This window comes from Labeo rohita, chromosome 24 (genome assembly GCF_022985175.1).
Source record: "Labeo rohita strain BAU-BD-2019 chromosome 24, IGBB_LRoh.1.0, whole genome shotgun sequence".
NCBI lineage: Eukaryota > Metazoa > Chordata > Actinopteri > Cypriniformes > Cyprinidae > Labeo > Labeo rohita.
In genome coordinates this window covers 25,771,433-25,789,803 of record NC_066892.1, presented here as the reverse complement: position 1 = coordinate 25,789,803, position 18,371 = coordinate 25,771,433, and the positions used below count along the sequence as shown (strand labels likewise).

Sequence of the window (18,371 nt, the reverse complement as noted above, 5' to 3'; positions counted from 1 at the left end):
TGATCCAAACGAATCAGGAGCCGACCGCACAGATGGCCCTGACTTAGTCAGACCAAACATTCCCTGCTCAGAGAAGACTAGCAATAATGGTTTGATTTAACACGATACCCCTGGGTAAAGATGCTTTGTTAACCGTCAGCTCTTCTCAGTGGGCGATATTTCTACCCTGGCTAATGTTATATTCTCCTTGTTTCTTAGTGAATTATTCTTAGTGAATTATCTGTCAGATGTCTCGTGATTCTGATGACAGTAATAAGGGGAAAATTAGTGGCGTATGAACTGTAGTGTTGTCACGATGCCAAAATGTTGACTTTGATACGATACCTGACTAAAATATTGTGATACTACTACTGAACCGATACTATGAAAAAAAAAACATAGAACAACAGGAAAAGTAACTGAATAATAGATGATCCAAATGGAGATCACAGTTATTTTATCTGTTATAACAAAGCATTTCATCCCCCCTTTAAAAAACTAAACTAATATAAAATAATAAAATAATAATAATCACATGCCAGTGCCACTACACAGGATTGTGGTGAACAACTACTGAGCCTACGGGTATATGGAGATCTTTGCTATATTGGTAAGTTAGCTTAAAGAGTAAAGCCAAATCTTATTTCATGATATAGTAATTTTTCGCTATTTTATTGTTGTTATTAATAATAAGAGCCTAGTAGCAAGTAACAAACTAAAGGACAACTACAATGAAGCAAAGACACGAATAAAATAAAGAGGGGTCTATGAATCTGTTTTATTTTTGTCCTAAATTCCATTTTAATTGTTCTAGACTCTGTTTTAATGGTTACATTAAAACTATATATTTATCAAAAAGCATGTGTAATTAATTGAAATCATGAATCTTGCAGAATTTAACAGCAATTGATTAAAAGTTAAAATAAAAAATTATGAAATACATTTTATTATTTTTCAATCAGTTTTGTTTGTGAATCTCTGTTTTCCATTAATTTTCTGGATTCTATATTATTCGTTTCGTTACATTGTAATAATCAAAAGCATGTCTAATGAATTTATAAAGGATAATTAGATTTGGTAAAGAATCAATTTATTATAGGCTTTTTTATTTATTTATTCCCGAAATACTGTGTTGTGTATTTACAATTTTCTTGTAAATAAATTCTGGTCATTTTATTTTATTTTTTTTTATTATTTTTTTCTGTTAAATATTCCTTAAATATTGTTTTAATAATATTTTTTATTAGTAGTAGTAGTGCTATCTTTACATTAAGTTATATATTAATATATTTCTAACTGTCAAGTTAAACCCAACTTTTATTTTGACGGGTTGCTGTGAAGACCTTTAGGCTCTTCATTATATGACGATAGTTTTCTGCAAAAAAAAAAAACTGTGAAATGCCCATGAAGTGACTCTCAGAGCAGTTCTAGAGATTACAGGTGCATCTAAAAAAATTAGAATATCATGAAAAAGTTCATTTTTTGTTTGTAACCTATTTCAAAAACTAAAACTTATATATATATTTAGATTCATTACATGTAAAGTAAAAGATTTCAAAAGTTTTCTTGTTTTAATTTTGATGATTAGAGCTTACAGGTCATGAAAGTCAAAAATCCAGTATCGCAAAATATTCGAATATTTACATTTGAGTTTCATTAAATGTCCATCCCTACAGTTTAAATTCCAGGTATCTCTTGTTCTTTGGAACCACAATAATGGGCAAAACTGCTGATTTGGCAGTGGTACAGAAGACAATCACTGACACCCTCCACAAAGAGAGTAAGTCACAGAAGGTCATTACTGAAAGGGGTGGCTGTTTACAGAGTGCGGTTTCAACGCATATTAAATGCAAAGTTGACTGAAAGGAAGAAATTGGGTAGGAAAAGGTGCATATGCAACAGGGATGACCGCAAACTTGAGAAAACTGTCAAGCAAAGCCGATTCAAACACTTGGGAGAGCTTCACAAGGAGTGGACTGAAGCTGGAGTCAGCGCATCAAGAGTCACCACGCTCAGACATCTTCAGGGAAAGGGCTACTAAGTTCTGAAACAGAAACAACATCAGAAGCATCTTACCTGGGCTAAGGAGAAAATGAACTGGACTGTTGCTCAGTGGTCCAAAGTCCTCTTTTCAGATAAAAGTAACTTTTGCATTTCATGTTGAAATCATCATCCCAGAGGAAGACTGGAGAGGCACCGAATCCAAGCTGCTTGAAGTCCAGTGTGAAGTATCTTAAGTCAGTGACGATTTGGTGTGTCGTGACGTCTGCTGGTGTTGGTCCACTGTTTTCTCAAGTCCAAAGTCAATGCAGCTGTCTACCAGGAGATTTTGAAGCACTTTATGCTTCCATTTGTTAAGAAGCTTTATGGAGATGCTGATTTCCTTTTCTAGCAGGACTTTAGCACCTGCCCACAGTGCAAAAAACACTTCCAAGTGGTTTGCTGACCATGTGTGCTTGATTGGCCAGCCACCATGCCTGACCTGAACCCCACTGAGAATCTATGGGATATTTTCAAAAGAAAGATGAGAAACAATCGATGCAACAATATACAAGCAAGCTGAAGGTTCAGTAGTGCCTCAGCAGGGCCACAAGCTGATCGCTTCCATGCCACACCTCACTGATGCTGTCATTTGTGCTAGGAGCAAGTCGTTTGCTGTAATTTGTTCTGCAGACTAAGTATTGAGTGCATAAATTAACACACTTTAAAGAACTTGAACTTTTCTGTTTTGCAAATATGTTTTTTGATTGATCTTAGGAAATATTCTAATATTTTGAGATACTGGATTTTTGATTTTCATGAGCTGCAAGCTCTAATCATCGAAATCAAAACAAAAACAAAAAAAACGTTTGAAATGTTTTACTTTACATGTAATAAATCTAGAATATATGAAAGTTTCAGTTTTTGAAATAAGTTACAAACAAAAAAAAAAAACTTTTTAAGTACATACTTTTTAAGGTATATCGTGCAACACTAATGAACTGTAAAGTCAAGGATGAGTAAATGCCAGCCTTGTTATCCATGCTCAGATTTAATTTAGAAACCCTCTTGTTTTTCAGTTCTTTTACCCAACAAGAAAGGTACGTTTGATCTCAGCGTGTTTGTTAGTCTGCTGCTGTGTTGTCTTGAAGCTTTATAGATTCAAAATGTCTGTAGTTTGATTTTAGGCTGCAAGCTGTTTGTTCAGGAATCTACTTTGAAGTGTTATCTTACTAAGCTACAAACTACTCCATTTAACTACAGCGAAGCTACGCTTAAAGCTAACAGAAAGTAGCTAACTACATAGAAGCTGCTTAATGGGGCAACAGATTAATATCATTAAAATCCCAGCAGTATTTAACATTCAATTTAGCACTATTAAGGGTTATGCATGTTGACAAAGTTTGTGAATCTGTCCCATTTGTTTGGCTGCGCAGCTGTTTGTTTAGATTCATGTTCGCTGTGCTGTCATCTGTAGATCTGGAATGCTATAGTTTAGATTAATGAAAGTTAAGACTGCTAATATGTGAGAATAATCTGAGTCATACAGTAGCTTTCATATTTGTGTTTGTGTGCATGAGGGGCGTCAGACTCCAGGGACTTTGATAAAATGTCTATCCCACATGACCACACACACAACGCCTCTTCATTTTCACCTACAGTTTCTGGGTCAGGCTTTTAACACATCACCTGTCAGTCAAAGTGACTGGCCCCACCCACACATACAATAGCAGTAGTTAAATACGAAATGCAGTTTAGTCATTATGGTACAGTGAATCATTTGGGTTCTCATGGAAAGTTATCTGATGGATAAAAAGTCTCAGAGGTGTCTTTTTTGCATTCAAGCAATTAAACTACTAGATGTGCCAAAACAACATCAAAGAACTAACTGCATCTGCATCTGGGCTAAAGAAACCTAAAGAGCTGGGATTGTGGACATACAAAGCAGCGCTTACCATTTTCACACCAGACTCACTGACCACTTGTTTTCGCTGTTTGGTTTTTCTTCTCGCGCTCTGGTTCGCAAAGCGGAACAGCCAGACAGGGTGATCTCTCTCACCAATGGGCTCAGCCGCCAATTCGGCATGTTCTTATTAATTGTTTAATTAATTGAAATCATGAAACTTATAATCAGGAGTGCACATAAGTTTTTTATTTTTTTTTTTTTTTTTTTAAAAGCGTGGTTCTCATAAGAGTACCTGGAGATTTGGTTTGGTCCTCACAGTGCACAGTGTGACCCATTAAATATACAGTTTTATACAAAAGTTTGGGAACCCCTTGCAGAATTTGAATAATTTTAACAAAATAAGAGAGATCATACAAAATGCATGTTATTTTTTATTTAGTACTGTCCTGAGTAAGATATTTTACCTAAAAGATGTTTACATATAGTTGTAATTAATTTGTCTTCTGGGAAACATGCAAGTATCTTCTGTTGCTTCTGATAGGCAATATTAAACAGGGGAGAAAAAATATATATATTTCAACCAAATAAGAAAAATTTGGACGTCCTCATTCTATTCAAAAGTTTTCACCCCCCGGCTCTTAATGCATCGTGTTTACTTCTGGAGCATCAGTGAATGTTTGAACCTTTTTTGATAGTTGTGTTTGAGTTCCTCAGTTGTCCTCAGTCTAAAAGATGGATCTCAAAATACAGTCACTGCTGGAAAAGGGTTCAAATATGCAAAAGATGCTGGAAGATTTTTCTGAAGAGCAGTGCTCAATTTGACTGTTCAGAACAAACAAAGGGCTCAAGAACAACTATCACAAAACAGTCGTAGATCATCCAGGTAACCACACATAGTATTAAGTACCAAGGGTTCCCAAACTTTTGCAGGGGGTTATTTTTTTGTGGACTATATGTAAACATCTTTTATGTAGAATATCTTACTCAGGACAGTACTAAATAAAAAATAAAATTCATTTGGTAAATGTAACTCTTTTTTTGTAACGCTCTGAACTTTTTTACACAGTGCATTTCTTATTTTGGTCGTGGATACAGACCTTCGGACCACTTATGTGCACCCCTGCACATAATATTATAATATTAAACAGCAATTTATTAAATGTTTGACACAGTTTAATTTTTCCCCTCAAATTCAGTTTCATTTTTAACAAATTCTGTTTTACTTTAATTTTCTGGATTATATTTAAAAAATTTCATTAAATATGAATAATCAAAAAAACATTTATTTTTAATTGATTTTTTTTTTTTTTTTTTTTTTTACATTTTTCTGCTAAATAAATTCTGTTAAATATTTTTGTTCTTAAATATTCCATTGAATGTAACGTTTTAATAATAATTAAATTAGTCTCAACATGGTCACAATGTACTAAAATGAAAAAAACAGTTGAGACGTAGGAATGACTTCTAAATTCATGGATTCAGTTTAACTAAAACATGCCAGCAAATTAATAAAATGAATTCTTGGCCATTATAAATACCAAGTTCTTTCATGAAACTCTAGATGGCACAGGCTGATGGGTCGTTAACACAAACTGATGATATTCACAGCATTACCGTACTTGACACAAGCTGATTGGTGCATATGCAGCCAACGAGCTTACTGCTTTACATTTAAATGGCTGGTTAGCATAGTGAATGCTAATCAGCCATTTAAATGTAAAGCAGCAAGTAAGAGCATTTCGCAGCACGCTTTCAGAGTTCCACTGACACCCTCCACCTTCCCCAGCTCCACCTGTATGGATCTGCTGTGGGTTATTATATATGCTAATTATGCAGCAGCAGCATCTTAAATCTTAAATCCTTACAGCACTGTATCGATGTATGGATTGGCAGTAGCAAGTTCCTTTACAATAGCAATAACCAAGGGCAGCAGCAATTCAGCATCATAGCTGATCTGTTCCTCCAAGACCAAATACATTAACATTGCCATATCCATTACCATGCTAAAATCTTTAGAGAGTTTGCATGTCATGTGCAGCGCTTGAAAGATACATGCAACTCTAACTATAAATTGTGCAGGCACTGTGCGATGATACATTTTTTGCACTATTGCACGTGTCAAGTGTTGTGTTAGCGTGCAAGAAATAAATCATAATAATACACTTTGAAAGGCTATGTCTTTGGCTGTACACAGTCGGTATAAAATAAAATACTTTGAGCTTAATTGGGTGGTTCTTGGAGCTAGAATAAGCTCCAAATTGGACCAGACTTCATGCTGATAGTCAGAGCTCTCCTTATGACAGACTAACCAGCTTTTAAAAAAATATTTTTGGAGAAACATTAGGGAAAGTTTAATTGCAGCACATTTTCTTTTTTGTCTCTCTTCCCCCCCCAAAGTGTTAACAAAATCCCAACCAACAGTTTAAGACCTCAGATTGTCCCTCTTGATATTCTTGACATCACTTTAATTGTGGCCCTTGTCTTTTTGTCTCTCTCTAATTAACTGTACTGACTTGTGCTAGTGTTACTAATTATGCGTTTGTCTTTACAGTTCGGGAAAAGCGGAAAAGTCTATATGTCAACCATGTAAGTAGCAGCAGCCATGACATGAGTGGTTATGTGTTTTCTGTTTCTCATAATGCTTGTGTCTGCGATGAAGACATCTCCCCACGTGTCACAACACCCACAGAACTAATCAAATCCCACACTTCACCACATGAGAATGCAGAAACCATTGCATGAGTCTCTGGGCTTGTGTTGCATCAGTAGCAGCGTTGCTTTTCTGTTCTGCTCATTCTATATAAACTTTTTAAAAGAGTAGTTCACCCAAAAATGACAATTTGCTGAAAATGTACCCTCAGGCCATCCAAGATGTAGATGAGCTTGTTTTATCATTTTTTTCAGCAAATTTGGAGAAATGTAGCATTATGTCACTCCCTCACCAATGGGTCCTCTGCAGTGAATAGGTGCCATCAGAATCAGAGTCCAAACAACTGATAAAAACATCACAATAATCCACGAATGATTCACATCACTCTAGTCCGTCAGTTAACATCTCGTCAGACTGTTGCTTGTTAGTAGTCCATAATAACGCTTTATTCAGTGAAAAAGTTGTTTTGTCTGAATCAGGAGAGAAATGTGAGAGTGGATTTTGATGTGAGAGATCTGTTCTGATGAAAAAACAAACTGATCTACATCTTGGATGGCCTGAGTACGATGGAGTTTTAACGATGGAGTACAATGGAGTTTCTTGTAGATTACAAGATTAAAGTGGAAAATTACGAGAATAAAGTCAAAATATTTTTAAGAATAAACTCGTAATGTTTCGAGAATAAACTCGTAACATTTCAAGAATAATGTTGCAATGTTTTGTGCATTTTGACTTTATTCTTGTAATTTCAACTTTATTTCTCAAAATATTGGGACTTAGGGTTAAGTTGTAACTGTAATTGCTATGATTTAATTCTCAAAACATTTCGACTTTATTCTCGAAACATTTCGACTTTATTCTTATTTCAACTTTATTCTCAAAATATTACAATTTAGGGTAAAGTTATAATTTTAATTGCCATGATTTAATTCTCGAAACATTTCAACTTTATTCTTGTAATTTCAACTTTATTCTCAAAATATTGCTTTTTAGGGTTAAGCTGTAACCGTAATTGCTACGATTTAATTCTTGAAACATTTAAACTTTAATCTTAAAACATTTTAACTTTATTCTCTAAACATTTTGACTTTATTCTTGTAATTTCAACTTTATTCTCAAAATATTGGGACTTAGGGTTAAGTTGTAACTGTAATTGCTATGATTTAATTCTCAAAACATTTCAACTTCATTCTTGAAACATTTCAACTTTATTCTCAACGTTTCGACTTTATCCTCGTAATTTCAACTTTACTTTCAAAATATTGGGACTTAGGGTTAAGTTGTAACTGTAATTGCTACGATTTCATTCTTGAAACATTTCAACTTTATTCTTGCAATTTCAACTTTATTCTCAAAATATTACAATTTAGGGTTAAGTTATAATTTTATTTGTCACGATTTAATTCTTGAAACATTTCAACTTTATTCCCGAGACATTTCGACTTTATTCTCGAAACATTTTGACTTTTTTCTTGTAATTTTGACTTTATTCTCAAAATATTAAGACTTTAATCTTGTAAATTTATTAATTAATTTATTTGTTATTTTTTAACGTGGCAGTAAAACACCATTATACCTGAGAGTGGGTACATTTTCAGCAAATTTTCATTTTTGGGTGGGCTATTCCTTTAATGTGCACGGCTTGATGTTCTTCATTTCATTGCCGCATGCTATTCATACTCTATTTGCAATGAATAGCTTATGTTTTATTCCTATTTTAATGTCTTCTATTACTTTGCAAGTTAACACACATTGCGGAGTCAAAGGTAAATATTTGCTCATTGCTCTATTCATTTTCCCTAAACTGTGATATTGTGTCTGTTTTGACATTGTAATGATTTATTTGCATTATTAATGTTGCTTATCAGTTTAAAATCTTGCATAATACATGACTGTTTATGCTGTACTGGATTGGGATTCTAACCCACACTAACGCACACACACACATATCAACCGAGAATCACTCAGGTATAAATGAGATGATAATGGCTTCTCTGGGGCTGCAGGTGGCCTAATTTTCAGCCTGTTTGCTGAAAGTTTGTGTGTAACTGATGTTCTAGTTTGCACTGTGTGTTTCAGCAACATCCGTCTGGTCCAATGAGACGCAAGTACAGCTCCTGTTCAACGATCTTCCTGGACGACAGCACCGTCAGCCAACCCAACCTCAAATACACCATCAAATGGTACTTGAACCCTTAGCGTAACACTGATCGTAATGTGTGTGATTGTTTTTTGATGGATGAGGGTGTGGAAGTAGAACTGGCATGGCATTACTGATAAATAATAACCACTTGTACAATGACTGAATGAGTCATGTGAGCTGATTCAGTGTGGGAGTTGTCTGATTCAGTCAATGATTCAAACCAGTGCCTCTTGTTTTTTGATTATGAAAAACTACCTGTCATTTCTACTGATCACATTCACTGCAATACTTTATGGATTTAATATATTTAGGTATGTGTAAGTAATATTAATATTAATGTTTTGGCCAGTAGTAAGCCAATATTTTTTTTTTTTCATTTTATAGCCAATAAACATGTACAAAATTGTATAAATAAATAAAATGTTAATACATTATTTGTGTTTTTTAAACTTAACTATGTGTGAGCATTAAATGACAGCAAAGGTTATTTTAATGTAAAAAAAAAAAAAAAAAAAAAAAATGCATAATCACATCCAATACTGGCCAATGAATATACAAAATAACCCAGAATATATTGCGATAACTGATATGGTACAGTATGTGGATTTACCAAGAAATTTGTTCTTTGTAAATGAGGCTCCTTGTGGCATTAAGTTCTGTGTGAATTTATTTTGGAATTGTGAATGATTTACAAAAATCCACTTTGCCTGTTTCATCATACATACTGTAGTTTGTTCTCAATTCCATGTAATTCACTTATCTGCACATTCATTAAAATAAGAACAGCGTATTCTTTTATATGCACATTGTGCAGGTAGCGAGGACAACGCAATAGCAGTGCAATACAAAAGATGACGTTACATACAACTTGCCCTTCAGCTTGAATTTAATGTTGCTTCATCATGTTGACTTCTATGGTTAATCAACTTCTCTCTGCTGTTTCTTCTGTTTGCAGTGTCGCCCTCGCAATATACTACCACATAAAGAACAGGTATGTTTTTAATTTCTCTCATCAGATCAGGTATCTGCCCTTGAGGTCAAAAGTTTACATACACCTTGCAGAATCTGCAAAATGTTAAGTTTATCAAAATAAGAGGGATCATACAAAATGAATGTTATTTTTTATTTAGTACTGAGTAAGATATTTCACATAAGATGTTTGTATATAGTCCACATAATAAATTAATCGTTAAATTTATAAAAAATGACCCCATTTCAAAAGTTTACATATGGTTTATTCTTAATACTGTGTTGTTACCTGAATGATCCACAGCTGTTTCTTTTGTTTAGTAATAGTTGTTCATAAGTCCCTTGTTTGTCCTGAACAGTTAAAACTGCCTGCTGTTCTTCAGAAAAAATCATTCAGGTCCCACAAATACTTTAGTTTTTTTAGCATTTTTGTCTGTTTGATCCCTTTCCAACAACGACTGTATGATTTTGAGATCCATCTTTTCACACTGAGGGACTCATATGCAACTATTTCAGAAGGTTAAAATGCTCACTGATGCTTCAGAAGGCAAAACAATGCATAAATAATGTCGGGGGGTGAAAACTTTTTGCATTTAAAGATCAGGGTAAATTTAACTTATTTTGTCTTCTAGAAAACATGTAAGTAGCTTCTGAAGGGCAGTACTAAATGTGACAAAAATACGATATTCAGACAAAATAAGAAAAATTTACACATCTTCATTCTGTTTAAAAGTTTTCACCCCCCCCCCTTTAATGCATTGTGTTGCCTTCTGGAGCATCAGTGAACATTTGAACCTTCTGTAATAGTTGCATATGAATCCCTCAGTTGTCGTCCGTGTGAAAAGATGAATCTCAAAATCATGCAGTCATTGTTGGAAAGGGTTAAAATACACAAAAATGCTGAAAAACCAAAGAGTTTGTGGGACCTGAAGGATTTTTTTCTGAAGAACAGCAGGAAGTTTAACTGTTCAGAACAAATGAGGGACTCATGAACTATCACTAAAAACACAGCTGTGTATGTAAAATATCTTATTCAGGTCAGTACTAAATAAAAAATAACAAGCATTTTGTATGATCCCTCTTATTTTGGTAAAATAATTCTGCAACAGTGTTTCCCCTAGGATTCCAGGTTTGGAATCCTATATAAAAATACATTTATTTATTTGTTTATTTATTTTTAATGAAATGAAAATTAAACCTTTTTATTTGTTGCCAAACAAACAGAGTTTTTCTGTTATTATTATAATTTCTGTATTTAATTGTTTAATTAAATTTGCTAGAAAGAGAAATGTGTAAACACCTGCATTATACAGTACCAAAGTAATACAAAACTAATACATTTCTGTTACATGTTAAACCGTACTTTTATTTTGACAGGTTGCCGGTTAGCTTTTGTGTGTATACACTACGTTATGATGCTAATTTTCTCTATTAAAACAGTAAAATTTACATGAAGTGACTCTCACAGCAGTTCTGGAGATTAAGTTCATGCATTTATGTTGTCACATAATGAGACGCAGAGGCCGAAAATCACCGCGAGCCTCACGTGTGCTTCAGTATTTGTGTGGTACACAAAACCACATCTCCGCCATTAGTTCATACAGAGCCAAACGGAACATGGAGGATTCATATTTAAACCGTCTTTTTGCGTTTTAATATTCACAGATATTAGCCCATATCGCGATTTGAATTAAGTGAGAGACCTACTTTTGATTAATTAAACCAAAAATTGATGAATTCTGCGGCATCCCGCGCTATAGAGTAAATTCCGTTTTTGTGAATAGACTCCGCGATCCCGTCCGCGTTTTAGCTGAGGAGAAATTGTAGACACGTGACCACGTGACGTTAGAGACAGAAATGACATGCCGTTGTGTAAATAAGATAAATAACATAAGGCTTTGTTTTTTTTTTTTAAATAAAAGAACAAGGTATAGACCTGTTCTATAGGAAAGGTAACCTTAAATGACACCTGTTGTGATCTGGCGCTATATAGCAAATAAAGTTTACGTGACCTTAAAGGGGTCATCGGCTGCTAAGTTCACTTTTTCATGTTGTTTGAACATTAATGTGTGTTGGCAGTGTATGTACAAATCTACCCTATAATGATAAAAGTACATGCAGTGGTTTTTAATGAATCTGTAAAAATTAATATCCCCTTTTTCAAATCGAGCCCTTCTTCACAGAGGCCGCTCCCACCGTAGTTGATTGACATGAGCTCTTACCTTAGACCAGCTGTCACAGTCCAGTAACTTTCCTTGTTTCGATGCCGAAGCAGGGATGTAAGTTAGACAAGAATATCTCCGATTGAGCAATTGAGGTGTTGTGTTGCTGGATGTAATAATGAACATAGTGGTGATCATTTACTCCCGACATCTGAGCCGCTGAAGATGCAGTGGATTACGTTTGTTTGTGAATGGAATGTGCCTCCCGATCTACATATATCCGTCTATGTTTGTGCGAATAATTCATGATCCAGCTTCACTTACAGCATAAACGCCGCTAAGTGTGGCTAATATAAACAAGACCGTCTTTCCACAGAGAGAAGAGAGGGGTGGGGTGAGCAGAGCTCATTTGCATTTAAAGGAACAACCCCTTAGAATGAGATGATTTTTGCAGAGCTGATATGGCAAGGTAAAAAGGGTGTTGTTTTACAAAACCATTGAGAATTTTTAATCAAAGTATATTAGAGACTTTTCATTAAGACCCTAAAGAATCATATCAACTTGTGGAAAATGGGCATCTGATGACCCCTTTAAAGGGGGGCGGCGGGCGGCCCCCCTAATATAATGGCAGGGGAAACACTGTGCAAGGTGTATGTAAACTTTTGACCTCAACTGTATCTATCCACCTACCTACAACCATACATATTATATCCGTCCTTTTTCTCTGTCTCTGGCTTTGTGTCCGTCTTTCTCTTAAACCTTTAATACCATATAAACCCTTAATGCTTTGTAATCTTCAAACTTCAGTGTTTCAGAGCTGTTGAAACATAACTTTTAGACAAGGTTTTGGCGAGACTGAAAATTTATCACAACGTACTTTCCTAGTTCTGTAATTCTTTACATGAGCACATCTTAGAATAAGTACCAGTCTTCCCTAATCTAATTTCAGTTCACCTTTCTCTTTTCAGAAATGTGGACGGACGAATGCTGTTAGACATTTTTGATGAAAAACTTCATCCACTTTCAGTAAGTGTTTCATTTCTGCAGCTAATATGTGCAATTACATCCTAAACAAGTTTGAACGTCCTAAAACTTCCTTTTCCTTTCCACAGAAATCTGAAGTGCCGTCAGACTATGATAAGCACGACCCAGAACAGAAACAGATCTACCGATTCGTCCGTACACTTTTCAGTGCCGCCCAGCTCACGGCTGAGTGTGCCATAGTTACTCTGGTGAGTGAAAGGTCATGTGACTTCATGGTGGACCAATAAAAGTTCATCCGTGTCTTTTTGGATTGGCTGGTATTGTAGCAAAGTTAAAATAGGGTTTACCAGCAATGAAGTGGATTTACCATCACTCAGGTGAAAATGGTTGTCATATTTAGGGCTTTATTAGTGGGTGCTAAGCCTAGCAGCTGTCTGAGCGTGACTGTTCCTGCTCTGTGACGAAATCCTTCTTTTGAAGGCTCTTCCCTTCTCACTTGTCCAACCAAATACCTTCATGAGGTGCCATTAAACAAGCAGACATACAAGGGGATGCGAATGCTTGTGTGCGTGTGTGTGTTTAATAGGGTTCTAATCTATACTGATGGTCCAATGGAAGTGTCGTCTCTGCCTCAGTTCCAGTGATGTCTTTAAATTTGTAAGCTGGCATCCGATTTGCTGGCGCAATTTAATCCGTTTATTACCTGTACCAACCCCTAAACAAAACAATAACTGTGGTAAATTACTTAAGCAGTGTCGGTCAATCTCTTTCAAGATGGTTTTTGGCCCAAAACGTCTGTCAAACCAGGAGAAGACTTATAGTGAAAAGTCTGAAACTAATAAAAACACTGTTTTGAGTGCAACTGATAGACTTCTCAGATAGACAGATTGTGTTTTTCTTTGTTTCTAAATGTAGATTGAGACAGATTGAGCCTGTTCCTTGACCTGTAGGGGGCAACAGGTGCAGGGATGCTGGTAAAATCTGATTGGCTGCTGCTGGTGCTTCGGTTATTAAAAGGAAACTATGAGTCACTGCACACAGTGAATTTCATTGGAGACCGTTTGTCTTGAATAAAACACTAACATTTCCACTCAGATGATAAATCAGTTTGTCTCTTCAGAAGTTGTCAGAAATCTCAGTGGTCCAGTTTTGTGTTCAGTGTGGACAGATAAATTGGCTTTTTAGTTTAGTCTAGAGAATAGTGTTTTTATTGTTAACTAAAACTAAATCTATTAAAATAATTGTATTAATTGAAATAAGGTTGAAATTAAATCAAAATATAAATTTTACAGGAAACCTTAATTAGCAGGGTTAATTGGCAAATAACTAAACAAAATAAATGTAATACATTTAAATAGATTTAAGTACTCCAATTACGCAAACTAAAACTGAAATAAAGCTAAACCGAAATATTTTTTGTTTTTTCTATTTTTAATTTTTTTTTAAATAAATAATAAAAATGACAAAAGATCACAAAAAAATGCTTAAAAACACTGCTTCATGGTAATGTGCCCTCTTAAAATGTTTAGGCTGCAATTAAATCAAAATATAAATGATACATGAAAAACTGAATTAGCAGTGTTAAAACTAAAACTAAAACTGAAATAAAGCTAAACAAAAATATGTTTTTAAAATTATGTTTTTTATGTTAAAAAATAATAATAAAAAATGACAAAAGAACACAAAAAAACTAAAAATGAAAACTAAACATATTTTACTTTTTAATAAATACTATAATAGTATATAATTAATGCTTAAAAACACTGCTTCATGGTAATGTGCCCTGTTAAAATGTTTAGGAAATTAAAATCAAAATATAAATTATACATGAAAAACTTAATTAGCAGTGTTAACTTGGCAAATAACTAAAATAAAATAGATATAATATATTTAAATAGGTTAAAGTACTGCAATTACTAAAACTAAAACTGAAATAAAGCTAAACAAAAATATCTTTAAAAAAAAATGTTTTTTTATGTTAATAAATAATATTAAAAATGACAAAAGAACACACACACACACAAAAAAAAAAAAAAAAAACTAAAAATGAAAACTAAAAATATTTATCATTTTAATACATACTATTATAGTATATAATTAATGCTTGAAAACGCTGCTTCATGGTAATGTGCCCTCTTAAAATGTTTAGTCTGAAATTAAATCAAAATATAAATTATACATGAAAAACTTAATTAGCAGTGTTAACTTGCAAATAACTAAAATAAAATAGATGTAATATATTTAAATAGGTTAAAGTACTGCAATTACTAAAACTCAAATAAAGTATTTAAATAAAATATTTAAATATTTTATTTCATATGGTTTTTTTTTTTTTTTTTTTTATAAACACAAAATTTAAAATAATAAAAATGACAAAAGTACACAAATAAAACCTGAAAATGAAAACTAAACATATTTCAAATTTTAATAAATACTACAATAGTATATAATTAATGCTTAAAAACACTGCTTCATAATGTGCCCTCTTAAAATGTTTGTGACTCAACTGGATAAAAAATGAATTATATTCTCAGTTCTACCCAGGTTAGTGTTTACTGGAAGGTGCTGACCGCTGTCCCTAGAGTATTTTTTTAGGTTGTTGATTTAAAAATTGTAGGTGTGTAATTTGCTCATTTGCTGACACTGTGTAGAGGAGATTAACTGAGAGATACATGCGAACATACTCTCATAAGCACATATTTAATGCACAGCTGCCCACGGGTGAGCCGGAGCCCCCCGATGCAGTGGAACCAATTAAATGTGTGATTTCTGTCCTTGACTTTCTACAAACAAAATTGAGCTCTTATTAGATTTCTTTCCCAATATGGGAAAACAAATATTATTTGACATGCCCTATTGAGTGTCTATGTGCGTTTCCCCTGCTACGTCTTTTTTGCATTGCATACATCATGCGTTTTTCATTTCATAAGGACGTCTTTGTTTGCCTACATCCATCAGCTGTGTTTATGAATGCTAAAGATGCCCGTGGCTACAGCATACTGTAGTACACCACGTCAACAGTGCTCATAAAGTGGTTGAATTGTACGTCTGTGCTATGTTTATAACATTCCTTTAGAAGGACACAAAGAAATATTAGTTTTATATGAGTTTTATACATTATCCTAAATTAATAAATAAGCTTTCCGCTGATGTATAGTTTGTTAGAATAGCACAATATTAGGCTGAGATACAACTATTTGAACATCAGGAATCTGAGGGTGCAAAAAAAATTCTAAATATTGAGAAATGGTATACGGTAGGAAATTTACAAAATATCTTCATGAAACATGATCTTTATTTGGTTCCTAATGATATTTGCAATAGAAGAAAAATCAATAATGTTGACCCATACAAATGTAGTTTTGGCTATTGCTGTAAATATACCCTTGATACTTAAGACTTGTTTTGTGGTCCAGGGTCACATATTATTGGAGATATTGTGAGTGATCATACAAATTTTTTTTTGCCACTAAACATAGAAGTAGTCTTTGACGTGTTACTTGTCCAACAGACAGGAAGAATATTTCCAATCATGTGGCATGTTAAAAAAAAAAAGGTGTGCTATTTTTTTCATAATGTCTCGTTGCTTTCAAGTGGATAAAACATAAATGAGGGCTTGGTAAGGGCTGTTCTCCTTCAAAAATCCTGTGGGGTTGAACAGTACATCTCAACCTTGTACAATCTCATAACACAGAGAGGCTTTAAACAGACATGGAAAATTTATGAGCGCCCCAGGAAGCAGTTTGACCAGAATATATTTTTCTCTCAACTGTATGGTTTAAAATTGAAATGCCTAAAGGTTTAGGGAAATAATGTATCAGTGAGATTTAGGAGTTAATGGTACAAAGTGAATTTTTGATATTTTAATGTGCATTTCTGCCTTCTCTTCCAAAAGTCATAAAATATAGCAAAATTCCAGAGCTTCTTATCATTAAGATGAGCGAAAATCACTTAATAAGGGAATGAGTCTTATTTTCAAGTACTGAAATATGTACCATAGTACTGAGAGTTTTTACAGAAATTTACAGATAGTTTACTCACCCCCTTATCATCCAAGATGCCCATGTATTTCTTTGTCCAGTCATGAAGATATTGTTTTTTTTTTTTTTTTTTTTGAGGAACATTTCAGGAATTTTCTCCATATAGTGGACTTCTATGGCACTCGCAAGTTGGAACCTCCAAAATGCAGTTTAATTTTCTTAATTTTTTTTTTTTTTTTACACTTTTTAAATGCTCTGCGATGTGCACTCTGTGCTCTCCAATTTAAGACAATTAGGGTACAACTTCCATCTCATTTTCTCCTCCAACTTCAAAGTCACCCTAAATCACCCTAAAGTCACAACCTCATCATATTCTGGTTGAGGCCGCTTTAAATGCAAATGAGCCCTGCTTGCCCCGCCCCTCTCTTCTCTCTGTGGAGTGACAAGCCTGTTTACTTTAGGCATGCCAGGCATCTGAGAATGGCTCGATTTGAAAAAGGGGATATTATTTTTACAGATTAATTAAACACCACTGCATGGATTTTTATCATTATAGGGTAGATCTGTACATACACTGCCAACACACATTAATGTTCAAACAACATGTAAAAGTGAACTTAGCATCCGATGACCCCTTTAACAATTTTAGATTTGCTAGTTCCACATTTAAACAAACAATTTGGTAATGGTCAGTTCTAAACCAGCTTGAGGCAATGCAACTTTCTAATCTAATTTCTAATGTAAAAGTATGTCATGATGTATAATGTCAATAGCCACACTGCGGTCTGGGAGTGAAATGCAGTCTTTGTCATATACCAGATGCAAGTCATTTGTAATATATAGTACATCTTTTTTTTTTTTTTTTTTTTTTTTTTTTTTTTTTTTTAAGTATTCATGGTACATGTCAAAAAAAGGAAGAAAAAAAACACTTTTTGATTAGTGCCGTTAAAATTGAATGGTGTTCAATTTGCAGTTTGTTACCAGTGAGGCAGTTTGTTTGTTGGCTGAACATATGTGTTTGTTTGTTCTTTGGCATTTATGCCCCCTGACCTGCATGTCAGTCTTGCAGTAATCACATATTTGCAGTGAGGCTGCAGTAACCTTGCTTCAAAAACAGAAATGCAAGGGTCAGTCACCAGAATCTAAAAACAAACATTGGTTTACTTACAGATGACTTTGTCGAGATGCTTTGCATCAGTATTGAATGACACTCATCAAAATCAAATCTCCTTCATTTTCAACTTAATCATGGTAATGTCTTTGAAATAACAATTTTAAGAACTTTTTCTCTTTCTGTCAGGTGTATCTGGAGAGATTGTTAACATACGCAGAGATCGACATTTGTCCTGCTAACTGGAAAAGGATTGTTTTGGGTGCCATCCTGTTGGCGTCAAAAGTGTGGGATGATCAGGCCGTATGGAATGTTGACTATTGTCAGATTCTCAAAGACATCACCGTGGAAGACATGTAAGTGTGTGTCTCTTGTCTCTTGTGAGATAACATGACAGCACCGCAAGGTGCAAGTCATTTATTATGTATGAAAAACTTTTTTTCGAACTTCCATTTTTATTATTATTTGCATCAGTTTCCCAGGAAGTAGCAAGTATCTTGAACACAA

General features: G+C 34.1%; 1 protein-coding gene across 4 annotated transcripts in view; it reads left to right on the top strand.

Annotated features, from left to right (window-relative positions):
* Nucleotides 1-18,371, top strand: part of ccny (cyclin Y) — a 68,363-nt gene that overhangs the window by 39,572 nt on the left and 10,420 nt on the right. Inside the window, exons 3-10 of one of the 4 annotated variants that reach the window (XM_051098352.1) lie at nt 3,039-3,059; nt 6,417-6,451; nt 8,258-8,281; nt 8,595-8,698; nt 9,614-9,649; nt 12,758-12,815; nt 12,902-13,021; nt 18,054-18,220. In XM_051098352.1, coding sequence (XP_050954309.1) covers nt 3,039-3,059; nt 6,417-6,451; nt 8,258-8,281; nt 8,595-8,698; nt 9,614-9,649; nt 12,758-12,815; nt 12,902-13,021; nt 18,054-18,220 — 565 coding nt within the window. The remainder of the gene's footprint in view (nt 1-3,038; nt 3,060-6,416; nt 6,452-8,257; nt 8,282-8,594; nt 8,699-9,613; nt 9,650-12,757; nt 12,816-12,901; nt 13,022-18,053; nt 18,221-18,371) is intronic. The other 3 variants (XM_051098353.1, XM_051098355.1, XM_051098356.1) reach the window with 3 other exon arrangements.